We start from the raw sequence: 18023 nt of genomic DNA, 5'->3' as shown, positions 1-18023 counted from the left end.
TAATGTTACAAGCTCTACAATCCTTTAGAGTCCATGAGAAGTGGATACCCCAGAGTGAATCCCAGTTCTGTGGTCAGTATGCCAGTAAAGAGAGGATGAGCTACTGAAGTGCTTAATACATTCAATGAAATGTATTTTCATATAATAGTCAAGAATAATTTTATAACTGTAGTGTTATTTCAGATGAGGAAATTGAAGTTCACAGAGGTTAAGTAGTTCACAGTATTAAGTAATTTACTACATGTGGAATTTAGTGTCATTAGATTTAAACTAGTTTAAACTACCTCTTTACCCCTCCCCATCTAGCTGAACAGAAATACACACCTGAAATATGAGCATTTAAATTCTACTAAAAGAATAGCCATCAAATTTTCTAATTTTGTGGCATCAAGAGATTTACAAATAGGGAAAGAATGACAGAGAGACACTGCCTTTAAGAACAAAGTTTTGAGCAAACTGTACTGATTTATTTACAATTGTAATTTATAAACAGTAACACAAACATCTTTACATTAATATTATGAAAAACCTCCCAAGGCTGAAATGGGCAAAAACTGAGACTTCAGGACATTTCTAAAGGAGTGCCAAAAAGAGGAAAAAATGCAATACAACAATTTTAGAGGAGAGTTATATCAAGTATTGGACCAGGTGCAATTTCATGCAAATGTCTTCAACCACTCAAACTGTTTTTATTAAATACTATAAAACTTCTTGAATTATGTTGCCTTTTATTCACTTGATTTCCATGAAGTAAATCAAAATAACCAGCTGTTAACAGGGTACATCTAAATATTTCTCTTATCAAACCCTTAGAGATAATCCATTACTTTTTAGGATATGGCAGACTGTATTTGCTACTTCCCAAATCAATTTTGCAAAAAAAAAATCATTCCATAGCCCCAAATGTTTTCCTGGATTTCTCTCACCAAATTGTCTAATATGGACCATTATAAATTAAATTGAGAAAGCTGCACAATAAAGCAGAACAATTTTCAGTTTTGTCACGTTAAGAGAATAAAAAATAGTTTCAAACTACTGGAACTTTAATGAGAAGACAAAACCTGAAGAAGAGAAAGAAATTTCTGAAAGTGATGATAAAAACAGGTATAGTTCATATAGCTCTCTATTTGGCTTTTATTTAAGTGGGTATTAGTCTGGTCATAGACCATAATCTCAATGAGAATAAGCCAATATATGCTTAACACTTGTTTTGAAATATAAATCAAACCAGTCTATGCACTTGTAATAAAGACCAGTGACATTTTTACAGATACAATTCTGTCCCCAAAATGTTAATTTTTTCATCTTAACATGCCTACCTACTTACTATAATGCTTTTAACTGCTCCTTAGAAACCATTAGTATAAAGTTTAGTATTTCTGAAGCACTTAGTGTCCAAATAATTAGCTAATGGAGCAAAGGCGATTTAGAAACTGCTGCTTCCACATTTCGCTAGCTGGACTGTATTTTGAGTTGGCAGGAATCTTTATCCATTTCATTAAAAAGACTTCACTCTTTTAAGAGGAACAGAAACAGTGAGCTAATTATTAAACCATGTTTTTACTTTCTGATACTGCTCAGTGGGTAAAACTAAATGTAGCAATTAAGGAAGTCTCTTCAACTAATTCTATCTCTAATTTTCAGTGAAGACATTGCAAATACATATGTGTATGGCTAGTTTTAAACTGAAAGTGATACATGTTCCCTTAAAACAGCTCTTCAAAACAGAACTGCATTCTGTACCCTTACTTAGTGTCCATAAGGGCACAGGGTCAGTCACTTCAAAGTTATTTAGTAACTGACTTTTGTAATAAATCATTTTATAAAACTGAAAATGCAAAAGAAAATTTTTTTAAAAGTTTAACTGTCCAGAGATTGATTATAATAATTTACACTTTCTTAGACCTGCTATTCAAGCACCACCCATGACCAAATGAAAGGTCTCCAGTTAGTATTCAGTCAGGAAGTCTGTGTCCATGTTTCTCTTGGTTGCTTTAACTTCTCTTTGAATAATTTTCTTTGATATTAACTTTCCAAAGCATCCAAAACTTTCATGATCTGTTGTTTTATGGCTTTGGTAGCATCCCCTGCATTTGGAATCAAATACCTATGGGAAAAAATATATATATTAATACAGTGCTTTCCTTTAGAGACTCAGCTGAGATGTCAACTCCGATGGGAAGATTTCCTTAACCCACAAAGCCAGCAGAGATGCCTCCTGTGTACTCCTCAGAGCTTATTTCAACATATACTCAAAAGCTTATTTTGAAAGAAAGAAAACCTAAACATAAAGGCAATATGATTTTCATATAGTGTAGAACTAAAATTCTTTCAACCATTATTAAATTACATAATAGCTAGATAATAAAACACAAGATAAAAAAAATACAATATCCTGCTGCCCAGTACAAATAGAATTCAATCAGCTACAAAGTCACAATTTGATTGTATCTGTTAATAATTCCAAAGACAGTGCAACTCCAACACTTAATAGTTTAACCTTGAGTAAGTAATTTAAGGTCACTAAAACAGATTCCTATATAAAAAATAGGTATAGTTACCGCAATTTTACAGAGGATTATGTATATTAAATAAAATATCGTAGGATCTGAAATACTAGAAAAGATGAAATTCATGGTAATTATATAAAATATCAACACCACAGATTAAATATCCTTATTCTTTTCCAGGAGCATAAAAATATGGCTTTAAAAAAAAAGTTTTTTTTTCTATAAAACCTAACAAAAAATTCCACTGTACAAATCATCTGTAAGTGTTTCATAGGCAAGATAGTATAGAAAACTACAAGTATCTTAGAAGAAGGGGAGGGGAAATCTGGCTAATTTATCTTCAACTATTATGACTATCTTCCAAAACTTTGGATTTAAAAAAGTGGTCATCTATATATAATAAACTTCAATTTCTTTAGCAAAATTTATGGAAAAAGTTTTAAAATATAATTCTCAACTACTATCACACATGAGAGTCCTAATTCAAATGTCCTTTAGTTAGGATTAATTTATAAGTACATATTAAAATGTGTGTACCCTCTGACCCACTACATGTATGAATTTATCCTGGGAAAACTAATTGAACAAGTTTGTAAATATGGATTTTAAAAAATCCATTAAAAGAATGTTAATAGTGAAACACTGGAAACAATCGAAATGCCAATCAGCAGGGGACAGATTAAATCAACCCCCTGAGAATATCCATATAATCACTAAAATGTTAAGAATTTATATTTATTAAGATGCAAACATAGTCACATTAAAATAAGTTTTTTTTAAAATCAGGTTATAAAAAAGCCTTGCATCAAATTTATCTAGTTTTTAATATATGATCACATATGCATAGAAAGATACCTGAAAAGGTATTCACCAAAGTGTTAAGAGGGTAGAATTTGGCAAATTCTTCACATTTTCCTTTATTATTTGAATATTTTCCTAATGTGAATATATTACATAAAATAAAGTGATTTTTATTTTTTAAAAAGTAGGTACTATTTTCTTTTGATGAGGTATATAAAACAGTACAGATTCGTATGTCTGCTACCTAACTGTAGAGTGTTCAGACATCACTTTCAGCTTATTAATTATAAACACTCTTGTAAATTAATAACTGTAATACCAAATCTCAGGAGGAGAACAACTCAAACTCATGAAAGGTGGAATAAACCACCTATCAGGGAGGCAATATTTGGTTCTATCACAAAGTAGGTGTCAAGATCTGGGAAGTCATTCAACCACTTGAGCTTCATATTTTTATCTACAAAGATGGTTTAGTATCAAGGTTAGTGTGGTCTGTAGCCGTGCCAGTCTGTGAACTGAACTGTTTGTCACTGATCTACAATGAGATAAGAAGGACTTTGTACTAGATTATAAATTAACAACATCATTCAGCACACTACTTAGTTCACTGACAGTTTGTTGAAACAAGAATTTTTTGATGAAGGAAAATAAATGCATTGACTTACATTCTGAGACAAGTTTCTTATTTCACTGCAAACCAGCATTTAGTGCAGCACTGGTGTAGATTATTCTTAAAGACCCTTGGGTCAGAAAGTTTATGGAATTAGCTTGGCACTTAACTGAAATCACATACTAATGGCTAAACCACATATGACCAAGGACTTGGGGAGAAAAAGATAACAAAGAATACTAACAAAAGTGGTTCAACTATCTTATTCCACCATCCACTCCCCAAAATAGAGAAACAAACTGTGCTTAATAATGAACTACAGTAATTCAGATAATATCATCCTAGGAAAAATCTTACCTTTCAATTGCCAAGATTTCTATTCCTGCAGCACTGCTATTTCCGTACTTGAAGGTAATTAGTTCAGGATGTTTTTTTTTGGATGTAATTTTAACTACAGAATTTAGTGCTTGTCGAGACTGTATGTAAGCCAATCCTTTCCGTGAAAGAATCTCCCTTAAACAGTACATATGTGTTGCAGTAACCAACAGATGACTTGAGAGAAAAAAGAGTATTAAAAGAAAAAAAGAATTTTAAATATATGTAATTCAAAATAGCTGCTGCTTCAACAACCCCAATTATTAAAAAAGTTCAACTATAAATGAAATTACTTTTGAATTTAAAAACATATACCGAGGATAATCTATAAGTAAGCTGCATAATAGAAGTTTTTAATTTTCCTTTAATTGTATGCAAAATTAATGTTTTATTAACAGATTATCCTGAAACTATTTAAGAGAAAAGGCATATAATATTTTATAATAAAAATTCAAAATAGAAATCATTAAATATTATATTTTTATGGAAATGGAGTATACCACTTTTCAGACTTTTAACAATATCTATATTCATAAACTGTTCTCATTCAATATATCATAGCCTATATTTAATATCAAAGATCACTAGGCAATAGTTGGGCTTCCTTACATATTTTATAATATTATGCAATTGGATCCTTAAGGCAAAATAAGCACAGAATTAACACCCCCTTTTGTGTCTCAGCTCACTTTACAGTGATAATATTCTTACATTTTTTTATGTATAGTACTACAGTAAGACAAATATCCGACAAGTCCAGAAGGTGGAACATTCTGCAGGACAATCAGCCTGGACTCAAACTTTGATTCATTCATCATGAAGAGAAAAAAGGAAGCAAGGGAGAGGAGGAGAGTACGGTTGTATATTGGGTGAGACTAAAGAGATATAACAGACAAATGCAATGTGTGAACCATGACTAGATCCTGGATCAGGAATCAAAAAACAGATTTATACAGGATACTTTGGGGACACTGAAAATTTTGAGTAGTGTCTAGATGCTGAATGATGTTAATGTTTTAAATTTTTTAGGTGGGGTAATGGCATTGGAGTTATGTATGAGAATGCTCATATACTTGGGAGATTTATGCTGATGCATTTAGGGGTGAAGTGTCACATTTATAAGGTTTTGAATGGTTTCACGAAAGGGAAGTGTATATAGACGTGTGTGTTTGTATATACATACATAATATACATACATAGATGAGGTGGTATAAAAAATTGTTAACTAGTGAATCTAGGAGACGATCATAAGGGTGTTCAATGTCTATTTTTTTAACATCTTTAATTAAAATTTTTCAGAATAAAAATTACATAATATTTTAAAAATCAAGACATAATGTTAGTCAACAGAGGGAAATTTTATCTGATTGTACTTGAGTAAATAAAAGTTCTTCTGCAGTTCAGTTTAGTATTATTAACTTCTCCAAATTCAATTTTATTTCTAAAGAAGACATTTTTAAAAGTACCTAGGAAACATGTGTCCACTCTCTTTCACTTCTTTACAGGGAAAATGATGCTTGACGTCTGGCTTGTTTATCCAAGTCTGAATGTTTACAACCTCTTTTCTATCATCATCTGACATTGAAGAACTGTCAATTTCATCTATAAAAAATTTAAAGTGTTAAATGTGGATATTACTAACTTTTAAAATGATGCATTTCTTAACAGCCTAAAAAATTACAGTAGTATTTTCAAATCTATAAAGGATTTAAAGTGATAAATGTGATTGTTACTAACTTTTAAATGATGTATTTCTTAAGAGCCTAAAAAAATTTTCAGCAGTATTTTGAACATATGGATTGAAAAAAAAAATTGTAATCCTGCCACTCTATTTCCTTATGCCACTAATACAGGAATGTTATTATGAAAAATCACTTTATGTGGTAAGAAAGTCAGGTGAAAATATGAAGAATACACTTTTACAGATTAAACTATTTGGGAAATTCCAACTCTTTTGATACAAATAACATAACCATGATCCACTCAGTCTGTAAAGAGATGGCTGAATTATCCAATAATAAGCACCTATCTTGAGGGTAAAGATAATAGAGTTCTTTTTTATCTCACTGGTGTCTGATTTTAAGGAAAATAATAAAGTCAGTCCTGGAATAAATAAGTAAAAATCTAGTTTTTTAAAATAAGATTAAAAAATTTAATTATTTTCTTTTTCTAATTTAAGAAAGGGGAATTACAGTCTCTAGGGCCAATAATTATAAATGGTCTTCCCTTTGTTTCTAAATAAATTCTTCAAAATATAAAGAGACATAATTAAAAAGGAAACCTCATGTATCTAAATTCCAGTTTAAATAAATGTGAAGCCCTGGCTGGGCGTGATGACTCATGCCTGGAATCCTAGCACTCTGGGAGGATTTCTTGAGTGAGTTCGAGACCAGCCTGAGCAAGGGCGAGACCCCGTCTCTACAAAAAAAAGAAAAAAATTAGCAGGGTATGGTGGCACATGCCTGGTAGTCTCAGCTACTCAGGAGGCTGAGGCAGGAGAATCACTTGAGCCTAGGAGTTTGAGGTTGCAGTGAACTATGCTGATACCACTGCACTCTAGCCAGGGCAACACAGCAAGACACTGTCTAAAAAGAAAAAAAAAGTGAAATCCTCATGTATCTCTCCCTATTCATAGTCCCCTCCCTTTCCCACCAAGACCTATTGACTATCTGAATTTGGTGTTACCAGTTCCACTCATGTCTTTAACACTATACGAATATTCCTAAATAATATACAGAAGTGTTTTGCAGTTTAAACAAAACATATATAAAAAGTAGACTACTCAATGGCATTCTTCAGCAACTGCTACTCTATTCCCAACATTGTGAAATTTATGCATGTTGATACACAGTTTCAGTTTTCTCATTTTCATTATGATCCAGTTTTTCATAGTGTAAATATATGGGTGTGTTTATATGTGATAAATGTAAATATACAATTTATTCATCCATTCACTTCTCTTCTTTGTTAATGAAAGGAGCTGAGATATTCAGGGAGGTAAACTGACACATAATACGGGGGCGGGGAGGAAAAAAAAAGAAACAATCAGAAATAGCACATTTACCTCTAAGCAAGTTTTCTGGAAAATGATTTTATAATATCTATTAAAATGTCAAATATGATACCCTATAATCTAGCAAACTTACTGCTAAGAGTTTACTCTCTAGATATACTTTCAAAAGCTAATCTGGGCATAGGTATAAAAATATTCATTGCTATTTGAAACAGAAAAAAACTGGTAAACCACCAGTGTCAACTGGAAAAAAGACTGGTTAAATAAATTATGGTATGTTTATATGACAGAAAGAGAATGAGGAGGTGAAATGGGAAATATGCAACATGTATTACTAACTGGAAAAAGCATGGTGAGATTTAGGAGTCTTTTTTTCTCATTCTATACGTTTACATATATATTTAAAACTCAATATACATATTAACCAATATTAATTAGGATTGCTTAATTAGGATAATCTGGGCAGTAGGATTATAAACCAAAGACTAAATTATTTTTTAAAACGTAAAGACAACCAAACAGAAGATAACAAATTTCCCTGACACAATATCCCCATCTTGTGGCCCTTTAGGATATTGCCTCGTTTCAAAAGGCTATCTTCAGATGTTTCAATTTGGGAATTCTCTGAACTTTATTGTCACGACTCTCGATCTCTTAAGCGCGTGACCAAAGGGAGTTAAATGCAATCCCATGGATTTAAATGCTATTTCTACACTGATAGCCCCAAATCCTCATCAGCTTAGATCTCTCTCCTCAGCTGAAGACTCCTGTAATCAATTGCCTACTCAACATTTCTGCTTAGATTTCTAATAGCCACAATTTAAGATATCTAAAACCTAATTCTTAATAGAAAGCCCCAGATTCTCCAATTCTCTCTACAGAATCTCTCTCTCTCTTTCTCTTTTAAAGTAGTTGTTTGCCTACTCCCAGAATGACCTCTATAAATCACTCCTAGTGACTGAGCAAAGCAGTCTGTAGATAAGTGTATTACTACACCTGTGTCGTATTCTTCTTCATCCCCAATGCTGAAAACAGGCTTTACACCACGGTAAGGCTTGCCCACTCTGTCACTGCTGCTCACATGCCTAAATTCAAAGAATTTCAGGGGGAAATTATCACTTAAGATGTTATTCAAAGATTTTTACCAAGCAACATTTGAATATTAAAACGAAATGTAAATGTTTTTTACCTGCCCCCAATGTAATCATAATTTTACGATAGCTAATTTAAGGAAACTGAAAGAAAATAAAAAAATGCAGTGGCATCATCATAGCTCACTGTAACCTCAAACTCCTGGGCTCAAGCGATACCCCTGAGTAACTGGGATAACAGGTGCGTGCCACCATGCCTGGCTAATTTTTTTAATTATTTGTAGAGATGGGGGTCTCACTATGTTGCTCAGGCTGGTCAGGAACTCCTGGACTCTAGCGATCCTCCCACCTCAGCCAACTAAAGTGCTAGAATTACAGGTGTGAGCAACCATGCCCAGCCTACTTTTGTTTTAACTGAAACTAAGATTCTACTTCTGTTGCATAAATATAAACAAACCATAAAAATGAATCTTTGTTTTTCAAAAGGCAGATCACAGGGCAGGTCCTATTACTCACACCTGTAATCGAAGGGAAGAAGATTATTTGAGGCCAGGAGTTCCAGACCAGTCTGAGCAAGAGCAAGACCCCATCTCTACAAAAAATACAAAAATTAGGCAGGCGTGGTGATGCCCGCCTGTAGTACCAGCTACTCAGGAGGCTGAGGCAGGAGGATCAGTTGAGGCCAGGAGTTTGAGGTTGCAGTGAGCTATGATAACGCCACTGTACTCTAGCCCAGGTGACAGAGTGAGACCCTGTCTCAAAAAAAAAAAAAAAAAAAAAAAAGAGAAAGAAAAAAAAAGAAAGAAAAAAAAGAGGCAGAACATAAACAACATGTAAATTCAACTTGATTAGTTCTATAGCAAGTGTGTCCTCTTTCTTTTTCATATAAAAATCAATACCTAAGTACTTTTCAGGTAACCCCAAATAAACTAAAAGGTAAAATTAAGATATCTCAACAAAATACTACATGTTACTGGGGGGAAAAGCATTGTTTTATTTGTAGGATAAGGTTCAGTCAAAATTATTTACTACAAAGGAAGATTCTAGCATTTTCTGTGGGCATGTGATATATGAAGGCATGCAGAATCTTCTATTTTGAAGGGATAGTCCAATGTGGAATAAAAGAATCAAGTTACATGTCTTAGTTTTAGAATTCAATTGTCCCAAAACATAGAGATCAAATCCATATTTTAAATAATTTTTAATATATAACATCAATAAAAATTTTGCTGTAGCCTAATTTTGTGGAAATAGGCTTAAATCTTTTACTTCTTGAAAAACAACATTCCTCAATAAAAACTAATGAGAGTTTATAACAGATATTCTTTGGAAATTACAAGCTAAGTCAATCAATACACAGCTTAAAGTTGATTAAGTTAAAAGTCAACAAAATCATTTGATTTTATATTAAAAACATATCTCATGTAAAATTATCCTGTAAATTATCAAACTGTGCTCCTTAGAGAGAGATAAAAATGAAAGAAATAATTCAAACATCTTTGAAACTCGGATTGAGCTTCTTACACAAGGCAAAGACTAAGGTAATAGCTTTATCTAAAATGCTTTAATGCCATCTAGATTATAAAATTTTATGAGATTAAATTATATGTTCTTTCCTGATATTAAAGCATAAACTGCTATAACATGGAAAATAAAAAATATAATGTTTATAGCAAATGCTTGAACCAGAAAGCAAGTATGAGTAAAGAAACAATCCTAAAAACAAGTTATTCGTTATTGACCTAGATTTATAACACAATGCAAAGGTTTTATGAACATGAATGCGAAAGATTACTGAGATAGTTCTTGAAAGACTGGTTGAAAATTAATGAAATTCAATAGCTGGGCTATTTTTAAAGAACAGTATATCTATACTTTTTTGTCAAAGTAATAACAGAAACATCAAAAAAATAGTTTGACGAGGTTTTAACTTGATTTTCTGAGCTCAGGAAAAAACCCAATTCATTCTAACTTTGTCAAAATAAATATATCTGCCAGTGGACCAGAGAAGATAAGTTAAAAAAATAAAATTAAAGCTTTGAGAGAAAACTTGGGAGTTAAATAAAATTAGACTAATTCGATGGTCCAATAACAGGAAAATATAGATGATTCACAAACAGATTATAATTTTTAAAAAAGCAATTTCTTTTAAAATAGTTTTAGGTAAAATTATAATAGAAGGCCTGGTATTAGTATTATGTAGGAACAAGTCACAATAAATAAAAACTTATCAGGTAAGTTATTAAGAAAGTAAACTATTATTTTAAAAAATGCTACTTCTAGTCACTGAAAAAATTAAAATGTCCTGAGAAAAAGTCAACTACGTTATTCCAAAGCTTAACTTACATTCCAAATATGACTAGAATTTCTTTCTCAATGTTCATAGGTATTGCATAATTGATATTCTAAATTAAATTGCAGAACATTTCTGTGAGTATAAAAACCGTACAGCCATTTAGAATTAAGTTAGTAAAGTTCTTTTGTTCAATCCCAGTTGAAGATCTGTAGATTTTTAAACCTTAAACTTAAGGATTCTTTATGTCTTTTAACGACAAGCACTTCATCTTATTTGAGGCAGAGAAGTGATGGGTTATACATTAAAATATCCACCACGACCTAACTTTTTTCAAGGAAAACCAAAAGTAAAACCCTAGAACTGTTTTTTGGGAACAGATTTATATATGTTAACTCGCCAACCTAAGTACATTTATCTTATTAAGAAAATCTAAAAATATAAACTTATATAATATACATTAATTAACATAAATTTTGAACCATGAACTATGCCTATTTTTAGGTGCTATAATTTTTCTCTACTGGTGGGCAGGAGATAGAACCAAATTATCTCCAAAGCCAATAACCTGCCAACTCTTGACTATATACACACTTTCTTTGTTTCATCTTCCCCTGTATCAGAAAATAAAACCTTCAGGTTTTATGAACTTCTTAGGTTTGAATGAACTTGATTTTCATCTGAGGAATGGGAGATATAAAGAAGCATGCAAGGAAAAAAAATTAAAATGATCAAACAAAAAAATCAAAAAGAAACTATCAATCAACATGATACACTCCTAAAAGCAGAATGAGAAAAGTTCAGCATCTGAAATAGCTGCATGAAATTTTAGCCAAGACAGCATGAGATGCATGAGGCATGCTAAAGGAAAGGAAAAGGATGGTTCAATGAAGCTGTTCTATTCATTGGCTTTGGCTTACCGCTCTGTACATGATCTGTCTGGCCAAGGAAGATTGAAAGACATTCTATAGCAAATCAAGGCAGAGGACAGAACAAAATGATTATAAAAAGTACAATGGCTTTAAAACAAAAATATAGTACAGTATAATCAGTTTTTCTAACTCAGAGTAGTGTACATTATCAAGAAAATGTTTCAATCATCCCAAGTACAAAGAAAAATAAAGAAAAGCCAGTTTCAACTGATACTTTAACAAAGATAACAGTCTTTCTGACTTACAGTTATCACCAGTCCATTTGAAAATAAAATGAATGTATTTTAAAATAAAATTTTAAATGTTTCATGCTACAAAATGTAGCAATAATAGTTCTCCAATTCAGAAGCACTAACTAAAAGTAAACGGGTTAGCTTTTGAGAGCAGATATTACTTTACTGAGCAAACAAATCTTTCAGGCTTGATAAAACTCCTTAATAATTATCAGCTGACCATTTTAGATAAAGTACAATTTTTAAGATCAATGAAAATAACCTATTATCTTCTTTGCTGTATAATACATGGGAAAAATGTACGTTTGTATGCATATGTGCCATATTTAATAAAGTAACAGGGGCCGGGTGCCGTGGCTCACGCCTGTAATCCTAACACTCTGGGAGGCCGAGGCGGGAGGATCGCTTGAGGTCAGGAGTTCGACACCAGCCTGAGCAACAGCAAGACCCTGTCTCTACTGAAAAACAGAAAGAAATTATCTGGACAACTAAAAATATATAGAAAAAATTAGCCGGGCATGGTGGCTCATGCCTGTAGTCCCAGCTACTCGGGAGGCTGAGGCAGAGGGATTGCTCCCAGGAGTTGGAGGCTGCTCTGAGCTAGGCTAACGCCACGGCACTCTAGCCAGGGCAAAAGAGAGAGACTCTGTCTCAAAAAAATAAATAAATAAATAAAGTAGCAAACAACAAATTCCTGACATTCAGTTCTCAAAGTCAAACATTTCAACTTTCCCAGGAGACTGCAAGTAAGTGAAATCAAATACTGTAAAACATTTCCAAGATAAGGCTTGCTTTGAAATAAATTCTGTGTTGAAAGTACAAGGTTAGCATTGAACTCCAAGAACAAGAGAGATTAAGACTAATAACGTGGGAAAAAATATATTATACATTCGCAGTTATAAAAAGAAACAATGTAACAGACTTTCTTAAACTTGCTTATCAACTGTTAGCCATGCCCCTCATTTGTAATTCACAGAAAAATGGAGTTTTGTAAACAATGTTCTATAAACAAAATTCTATGAAGATCTGAACTCTTAAACTTGAGAAAGTAGGTTTCTGCTACAGTATGACCAAATTTTCTACGTTTTAAATTTCTGAAGCAGAGGAAAAAGTTCCTGCTATAGATCACTGAATTTAGTAGATGATTCTCCACTCATCTGACATTTGGGAAGCAGTTACTAAATGAAACATAATACATACAGGGACACAAATGTTTTTAATGAATGGCATGAAGGGGCAGATTCATTATTTGCATCTTATTCAGAACAGTGGGAGAGGAGAGGAAACTGCACAGCCAAATTTTATAGCAATAAAGTACATCCCTGCAGTTATAATACAAATTATGAAATCATCTAATAGAAAATATACCTTATGATCCTTTCCTGGAACACATTCAACTCAACTAACATTAACTTAATATAAGACATGTTTCTTTGGTTTTAATTACTCATCATAAACTCATACTATATAAGCAACTCACCGGTCCACAGGAGTTGATGTATTCTCAATAAAACTGATAACTTTTTCCCTGACGTTAACGGATTTTGTCTTCAAAGCCACAGTCATTTTATTTACTAGTGATTTCATTCCTCTATCATTTGAGCCATTAGAAGATTCACCCTGAAAAAATAGAATATAGATGTATTAACTGCTCTCCAAATGATCAGCAAACATACTACTGCTAAAGATTATCTATGTGTTATGAACTGAATTGTACCCACACCAAATTCATATGTTGAAGTCCTAACTCCCAGTATACCTCAGAATGTGACCTGTATCTGGAGACAGGGCCTTTAAAGAGGTAATTAAGGTTAAATAAGGTCATACGAGTGGCCCCTATTCTTATCAGAGGGAGACACACAGCCATACGCACACAGAGAAAAAAACCACGTAAGCGAAGGGGAGTTGGGGGAAACATGGCTATCTGCAAGTCAAGGAGAGAGGCCTAAGGAAAAACCAAACCTGTCAGCACCTTGTTCTTGGACTTTCAGCCTCCAGAACAGTAACAAAATAAATTTCTGTTGTTTAACTCACCCAGTCTGTGATATTTTGTTATAGCAGCCCTAACAAACTAATTCATTAAGTGAAACCATTTTAAGAATAGAAGGTAGAAATAAAAAATTAAGATATATTTGCACATATATGTGTGTGGAATCTAAAATTACCTTCTTCATTCAACAAGAAATAGTTCAAGCCATTGACCTTTCTTATCTCAGACTAGTCTACAAAAATAAGCAAAAGTATAATCATTACCATTCATATAGCTAAATTTTTAAACATTTATTCCTTGTAAATTTTTGCTTTTTAAAACCTTCCCACTTAGGTCCTTAATTTCTGAAGAAAAGTTATCCTGATGTACCTAAAAGTAAGTGTAAATATAATTCTTAAATTGTTTCATGGGACTACTCATATATACCCTCCTGGAGGGCGATTTGGTGGTAAGTGGTGAACATTTAAAAGTAATCCTATCTTTTGTCCATTAATTCCCCTTCAGAATTTACGGGAAGGAAATAATCAGAAAGTGCCCAGAGATTTAGGTATTATTCAATGGAAAATTATACAACCATTAAAAAAAATACTTTAAAAAAATAATTTTAAAACACTAGAAAATGCTTATGTGTTCAGTGAAATAGAAAATAAAACTACACTATGATCACTACTTCTAAAGTAAAATACTAAAAAAATGCTTTAAAGAAGATTTGATGGGCCAAGCGCGGTGGCTCACGCCTGTAATCCTAGCACTCTGGGAGGCCGAGGTGGGCGGATCGTTTGAGCTCAGAAGTTCGAGACCAGCCTGAGCAAGAGCGAGACCCCCATCTCTACTAAAAATAGAAAGAAATTATATGGACAGCTAAAAATATATATAGAAAAAATTAGCCGGGCATGGTGGTGCATGCCTGTAGTCCCAGCTACTCGGGAGGCTGAGACAGGAGGATCCCATGAGCTCAGGAGTTTGAGGTTGCTGTGAGCTAGGCTGACGCCACAGCACTCACTGTAGCCTGCGCAACAGAGTGAGACTCTGTCTCAAAAAAAAAAAAAAAAAAAAAAAGATTTGATGGAAATATTCAAAATATAAATAGTGATTATCTTGGGCAGAGTTACAGGTGACTTTGTTTTCTTTATACTTCTCTTATTTACATAGTCTGTTACTATGAACATCTGTTATTTTTAGAAGAAATATGTCATTAACACAAAAAACTATGTTTCTATATCTGTATCTAAATTCACAAACAAATTGTGGAAATTCTCTGATACTTTTGAATAGACCACATTTTTAAGATAGTTTCACAATAGCCTCAATCAGTGTTTTTGAAATCTGAAGATAAAAGCTTCCATAGAAAACCTAACCAATGCTGTGGATGGGAATCAAATTAGAATAATATTTTTGGAGGGCCATTTGATAATAATGCAGAATTCTAAGGATTCTGATAAGTAATGTTTTGATCAAATTATCCCACTTCTGAAACTAAATAACCATGGAATATGCAAATATATCACTATAAAAATTAATTGTAGTAGTGTTTGTAAAAGAAAAAACTGGAAGCAATGTAAGTATTCAACAATAGGGGACTAACTGAATAAATTATAATGCATCATACAATAAAATACTATTTAGTTATTAAAATGAAAATAGCAAATGTTTATTAAATAAATGTTGATTTCACACAAAGAGCTCTTAGATACCTAGAGTATCAAATTAAAAACAAAGTTCTCAGAGAAGCTTCATCTGCTGATAATGTGACAATAATCTGCTTTGATTTGCATGGCTGAAAACAGACCTCAACTAATACATCTAGTGAATTACAATTTTCTAATAACTACTTATTAAATATTTGGTGACAGATACTACACTTTGCCCATTTAATCCTCAAGTTATCCTTATGAGGAAGGTTCTGTTATTAACATTTCTCTTCCACAGGTGGGAAAACTATAGCTGAAAGATCTTGCTGGACATCATGAAGAAGGTAAGTGGTAGAGATGAAACCTGAACCCAGGTACGTAAGACCCAGAAGTCCAAGATAGTAACCATGACTCTATACTGCAGTTTTCCTTCTGTTTCTGTCTTAAATAATAATAATTAGGTAGATGAGGACTATTACGTGTTAAAAAAATGATATAATGACATCTAATTCAACTGACATGAAGTACTGAAAAAGCATAAAAGATTTATTACCCAAAGATTTCCAAAGTAGAACAGAAAAACAGATTTATCCATTATAGCAAAACCCTACAGTATTATAGATCTTGATAACTAAAAATCAAATGTAATAGGATTGGCAATTGGTTTCTGTCTTCCTTTGCTTAGCCCATTCTCAAATGTGGATAGACCAAAGTCATAATCATGTAAGTTTGTGGTGGGGATGGGTACAGATGTAGCATGTGCAGGAGATGACCACGAGCCCCAGTATTCACACGGGCCTAACTAATTGGGAGATTCCTGGAATCAGCTTGCTTAACAGTCCCAGATAGTCACAGGACCCACTGATTTTTAGGCTGGAGTATAAAACTGTCACTAAGTGATACCAAACTACAGCTGGATTAGGAGAATTTGAATTCAGCAATAGATCTTCAAGAACTCCCATTTAGTTTAGCTATGCAGGATGGATCCACCACTTAACCTCACAATGACTCCTCATTGTATGTATCTGAAGTATTTTGACTCCATTTCTGTTATGGTAGGGGTTTAATAGTTAATCATCTTTTCTGGGAATTTATCCAAATCTGGAGACATATTCTACACATACACTTACATCAACAGAAGAAATGATACTATTCCTTGAGCCTGAGGTACTAGCAATCCAATGGCCATATCCATTTTCTGGGCCATCCACGTTAATGTCAGCCAGGTGCTGCTGCAGTGCTTTAAGATAAACAAGAAAAATAAAACAGAATCTGAAATAGCAACCCCCTCTGGAAAGATTCATTACCAGAGAAGTAAAATAAACACGTCATAGCTGAGAAAAAAGGATCCAAGGACACAATCACAATCCTGTAAAGGAGAAAAGGACTCCAAGCTACAACTACTTCCCTCTTCTCCTTCCTTCTAAAGCCCTCTATATACCAATAACTTTTCTTAACTGACCCTAAGGGTGATGATAACTGTATAGGCTTTATGTTTTCCCCTTTGGAAGGTAATACTTCAAGTATTAACAGATAATCTCTGCAACATTTTTATGACATAAAAGGTTAACAGAAAATCTATGGTGGCTTTTGTTATACCATAAAGAGAAATCAATCAATCTTTCCGATAATAAAGAACCACTCCTAGGCATTAACAATTATGAAACAAAAGGTTATTCTTGGTAAAAGAAATAATTCATAGATTTTAAAAAGTTGCTAAAATCTAGACTATGCTATAAAAGAATGCTTTTCAGACACCTTTGAGGATTACAAGCTTAACAGCCAAGTTTTATATGTTATCAGGATTCCTAACAAATAACATCAGGCCTAGGGCCAATACTTGTTTAACATTATTTATCAAAATAATCTCTTTTGTAGATCACTCTGAGTATGACCCTCAAAGGTAGTTAGTTATCAGGCCATGATACATCTATAAAGGAGATAATCATAATCCATGCTAATATTAACATAGACCAAGAGGAAACAGATCTTAATTTTGCAAAACTTCTAAGTTACAGCATAAGAAAACTCTATGAGCTCAGAACTTACTCCCATGACAAAAACCTAAGATTCTGTTACCTTCAACATATATCGATTTGATTTTCTGAGCTCCAGTTGTGTAATCAGTTAGCACAAGGTATTTATAGACTGATTTGATTTTGTCATTACTTTTTCTAGCATTTACAGTTTAGTATTTTTATAACTTTTTTAATCTTATTCCACTGACCTAATAACTTCATAAATACTCAAATACTTGCCTGTAAAGATCTTGCCAATTATTTTACTATCCTAGATTACCAGAAAATTAATCTGCAGATTTGAAAGCATCAGTTTATTTAGTTTATTCCTTTGAGACAATTTTTTTTTAACAGCTAATACTTTCTAGTTCAAAAACAAAATAATAACAAAACACCCAAATAGTACAAGTATATACTCTAAAAAGTATTCATCCAAATCTTGCTTCCCAGTCCCATCTTCTAATCCTTCTCTGCATAGAGGCAAATAAAACGGGCACTTTTTAATGCATCTTTACAGAAATATATT

The 18023-nt window shown here is 32.8% G+C and overlaps 1 protein-coding gene across 2 annotated transcripts in view; it reads right to left on the bottom strand.

Annotated features, from left to right (window-relative positions):
- Positions 1-445: 445 nt before the first annotated feature.
- TBC1D23 (TBC1 domain family member 23) overlaps positions 446-18023 on the bottom strand; it is a 57568-nt gene continuing 39990 nt past the window's right edge. Inside the window, exons 13-19 of one of the 2 annotated variants that reach the window (XM_069472537.1) lie at positions 16610-16719; positions 13339-13478; positions 11614-11658; positions 8306-8394; positions 5763-5898; positions 4279-4473; positions 446-2107 (exon numbers count right to left, since the gene is read on the bottom strand). In XM_069472537.1, coding sequence (XP_069328638.1) covers positions 2026-2107; positions 4279-4473; positions 5763-5898; positions 8306-8394; positions 11614-11658; positions 13339-13478; positions 16610-16719 — 797 coding nt within the window. In that variant the 3' untranslated portion in view covers positions 446-2025. The remainder of the gene's footprint in view (positions 2108-4278; positions 4474-5762; positions 5899-8305; positions 8395-11613; positions 11659-13338; positions 13479-16609; positions 16720-18023) is intronic. The other variant, XM_069472538.1, reaches the window with a different exon arrangement.

Source organism: Eulemur rufifrons, chromosome 7, assembly GCF_041146395.1.
Source record: "Eulemur rufifrons isolate Redbay chromosome 7, OSU_ERuf_1, whole genome shotgun sequence".
NCBI lineage: Eukaryota > Metazoa > Chordata > Mammalia > Primates > Lemuridae > Eulemur > Eulemur rufifrons.
This window is presented reverse-complemented; position numbering and strand designations above follow the sequence as displayed.